The 4,040-nt window shown below is 39.7% G+C and overlaps 2 protein-coding genes across 5 annotated transcripts in view; one reads left to right on the plus strand and one right to left on the minus strand.

Moving 5' to 3' along the window:
- chm (CHM Rab escort protein) overlaps positions 1-762 on the minus strand; it is a 21,819-nt gene extending 21,057 nt beyond the window's left edge. For all 4 annotated transcript variants that reach the window (XM_031879090.1, XM_031879091.1, XM_031879092.1 and 1 more), the window contains exon 1: positions 688-762. In XM_031879090.1, the coding sequence (XP_031734950.1) occupies positions 688-739 (52 nt within the window). In that variant the 5' untranslated portion in view covers positions 740-762. The remainder of the gene's footprint in view (positions 1-687) is intronic.
- Positions 763-2,697: 1,935 nt separating this feature from the next.
- LOC116400963 (dachshund homolog 2-like) overlaps positions 2,698-4,040 on the plus strand; it is an 11,964-nt gene continuing 10,621 nt past the window's right edge. Inside the window, exon 1 of the mRNA XM_031879087.1 lies at positions 2,698-3,170. Coding sequence (XP_031734947.1) covers positions 2,698-3,170 — 473 coding nt within the window. The remainder of the gene's footprint in view (positions 3,171-4,040) is intronic.

Here is a 4,040-nt window from a genome sequence, read left to right on the forward strand (position 1 = left end):
ATGTAGTACAGTATAAAGTACAATATGTACCTCTGAGATGTAGTACAGTATAAAGTACTATATGTACCTCTGAGATGTAGTACAGTAGAAAGTACTATATGTACCTCTGAGATGTAGTACAGTAGAAAGTACTATATGTACCTCTGAGGTGTAGTACAGTATAAAGTACTATATGTACCTCTGAGCTGTAGTACAGTATAAAGTACACTGTGTACCTCTGAGCTGTAGTAACAGTACTGTTACTATAACAGTACTCGTGGGTTAGCTGTCACTTCATTATTCAGTGTATTCAGGATGCTAACTGTTAGCATCATACTTAACGTTACACAGCAACTCTCATTAGCCTGTTGGCCAACAGCACCGCGGGCTAACATTAGCATCAGGCTAAAGAGCAGCAGAATGACACAACGTAAAACATCACACTAACGAAGCTAACGTTAGCTCCGCTGCTAACATCTACAAACAGCAGGTTTGATGTTGTTATTCAGCTAACACAGCAGACTGGGCGTTAGCTGCTAGCCGCTTTCATTGACAATGAATTGGACGTTAGCCACTAGCTAAAGAGTTACCCGCTTTTCTGACCGATTTAAACCGGATTTCCGGGATGTTTTAGAAACGAACAGTCACGAGGCGGATCAGAGAATCGTTCAATCATAACATGTAATAAAAACTCAGGTGTTCACGTACCTGTACCCAGAATGACGACGTCAAATTCAGACGGCAGCTCCTCGGCGGCCATGTTGAAAGCAGGGAAACAGAGAGTCACGTGAGAGGGAGAGCGACACGATCACTGATCAACCAATCATCAACAAGCTGGTTATATCGATGAATATAAACATATATTATTGTTATTATGTGTGTAATATACTTCCGACAAACTTTTTATTCATTTTGTATCTTTGTTCTAAATTATTAATTTATTAATTTAATATTAAAGTTGTTATAACGAATGATAATAACAACAATTTTAATAATAATATTTATGATGATAACAATGACAATAATTACAACAATAATGATGATGATGATGATGATGATGATGATGATGATGATGATGATGATAAAGAGTGAGTCACTATTAGACATCAGATTGTGATGATCACTGAGACACAGCTTATTCTTCTCTGGTGCTTTCTGTCACTTCCAAGTCCAACACACACACACACACACACTCTCTCTCACACACACAGACTGAGTGATATGAAGCCAACAACAGTCGGTTTCACCTTTATTCATCTTCGAAAAAACAGATGGTTAAAATTCATTCATGTTCTCCTCATCTCCTCTCCTTGTCTTCTCACCTTATCTCCTCCTCCTGTCTATATATTTATGTTACAAAACATTATATTATTGCTAATTTACTAATTTACTAGTTTATGGTTCTTAGCAGACTAAGTGTACAAATAATGTGTGTGGTTTTGTGTGTGTTTGTGTGCGCGTATGTTTGTGTGTGTTTTTGTGTGTGTGTGCGTGTGTTTGTGTGTGTGTGCGTGTGTTGTGTGTGTGTGTGTGTTGTGTGTGTTTTTGTGTGCGTGTGTGTGTGTGTGTGTGTTTGTGTGTGTGTGCTTGTGTGTGTGTGCGTGTGTTTGTGTGTGTTTTTGTGTGTGTGTGCGTGTTTTTTGTGTGCGTGTGTGTGTGTGTGTGCATGTGTTTGTGTGTGCTTTTGTGTGTGTGTGTGCGTGTGTTTGTGTGTGTGTTTGTGTGTGCGTGTGTGTGTGCGCGTGTGTTTGTGTGTGTGTGTGTTAAATCTTTCTGGCGTCTCTTCAGTGACAAAGTCTCTTTTGTAGCTCGTTAGCGTTGAGGTGTTAACGAGCGCTGTGTGCTGATTGGACGACTCTGATCAGCTGCCAAAACGTTCGCTGCTCGTTTCCTGTCGACAGAAAAAAGAGAAAACAACCTCGAAGAAGAAGATCCTGAAGTTTAGTGAAGAATGAGAAGCTTTTCTCTATTTGTTAAAAAACGTTCTTTAAATTTAAGAGCATTCAGGTGTTTTATATCAATGGTTACTATAGACGTGATGCATTCAGGTGTTTTATATTAATGGTTACTATAGACGTGATGCATTCAGGTGTTTTATATCAATGGTTAATATAGACGTGATGCATTCAGGTGTTTTAATATAGACGTGATGCATTCAGGTGAATCTGCTCTGTAAAGGTTATTTTGATTATTTGAATTTGAAACTGATTAAAAAAGATGAATTTGTTTTCTGATCTCACCTGATGAAGCTGAAGTGTCAGTTGATGCTGCAATTATTTTGGCCCGAAACATCCCAGTAAACTGTATCATTATAATAATGATAATGATAATGATAATAATTATTATTCACTTCTCTGAAGTACTTAATTTAAGGAGTACTCTATAGTATTCCCTCGTCTGTGAATTTATTTTATTCACTTGTTTTCTTTTATTTAGCTTTATTCCAAAATCAGCTGTCAATCACTCGCCTGTCAAATTCCCGTTCCAGAGGCCCCGCCCTCAGGTGCGCCCTTTTAGCCAATGGGAGGCCTGTCCGTGTGCTGTCCCAGCGTGTGATTGGCTGACGTGAGACAGAGCGCACGAAGAGAGAGAGAGAGAGAGAGAGAGAGAGAGGAGTCAGTCAGAGTGGCGGGAACAGGCGGAGACAGACTTCGGATGATAAGGCAAGAAGAAGAAGAAAGAACTTCACTCTTCTTCTTCTCTGTTTCCTGCTCCGAGATGGCGGGGTCGTCCACCGACCCCACCGACCCTCTCTTCCACTCCGACCTGCCCTACAGCGCTCCTAACCCTGCCAGCTCCGCGCACCTGTCCGGAGCTTACCTGAGCGGCAGAGTCCTGGTCAATGTGAACGGGACGAGCGGCAACGCGAGCGGCGCCGTCACCGCTCCGCCGACTCACACCTCGTGTAAGATGGTGGAAGTTCACGGTGTGCAGGTGGCGTCGTTCTCGGTGGACGGAGCGGAGCTGATCTGCCTCCCGCAGGTGTTTGAGCTGTTCCTGAAGCACCTGGTCGGAGGTCTGCACACCGTGTACACCAAGCTGAAGCGGCTGCACGTGAGTCCGGTGGTCTGCAGCGTGGAGCAGGTCCGCGTGCTGCGGGGGCTCGGAGCCATTCAACCGGGAGTCAACCGTTGTAAGCTCATCACACGGGCCGACTTCGAGACGCTGTACCGGGACTGTACCAACGCCAGGTGAGCCGGGGCACCGGAGGAGTCTGGTTCAGTTTAAATCTGTTTATTAGAATTAATAAAACTCATGAAATTAATTCACCTGTTAGACACTAATCAAGAACATTAATTATCATTGTTTCAGAATAAATGAAGAATATATTTCCTTCATTAATAAAATGTATGAATATTATTTATTGAAACAGTGTAATCAGTCCGCTAATAGAGAACCAGAGTTTTTAATTCTGTATATTTTATGATTATTGTTTAGCTTCAAAACTATCCAACGAAACGATTCATCGATCAAGAGAAAATACAATTTTCTCCATCAGATTAAAACAGACTTTTATGATATATTAATTTGTTTCAGCAGCAAAAACACAGAAAGATCTGTAAAATAATAACTTAATAAATAAATAAACAGTCTTTACATAATAATACATTTATATAATATAACATAACAAACCTTTACAGGGAAATAAAGGATCATAGTATCATGTGTATAGAAATTATATAAATAACATATAGTAATAGCTGAATAATAAAATAAATGATGACTTCTACTAACAGCAACAGTAGATATAATATAATAAATAGAAATGTGTCATGAAACAGTTGTATTGTTTCCACTGTACACAATATGTAACTAGTATAATATAAGTTAATAGGTATACTGTGTACATGAGTGTAAATATAGTGTACTATATAGTTATAAGATAATTAATTCATCATTTAAAAATGAGCTCATCGATGGAATTATTTCCACCACTGATTTATCTACTGATTATTTTCTCAATAAATCTAAAAATGTTTTTATTCATTTTCCTTCTCCGAGATGGCGGGGTCCTACTGCACTGGTATAATGTAACTAGTACACTGTACCAGTTTACTGCA

The sequence above is a fragment of the Anarrhichthys ocellatus genome, unplaced genomic scaffold (genome assembly GCF_004355925.1).
Source record: "Anarrhichthys ocellatus isolate YVR2014 unplaced genomic scaffold, GSC_Weel_1.0 scaffold226, whole genome shotgun sequence".
Taxonomy (NCBI): domain Eukaryota; kingdom Metazoa; phylum Chordata; class Actinopteri; order Perciformes; family Anarhichadidae; genus Anarrhichthys; species Anarrhichthys ocellatus.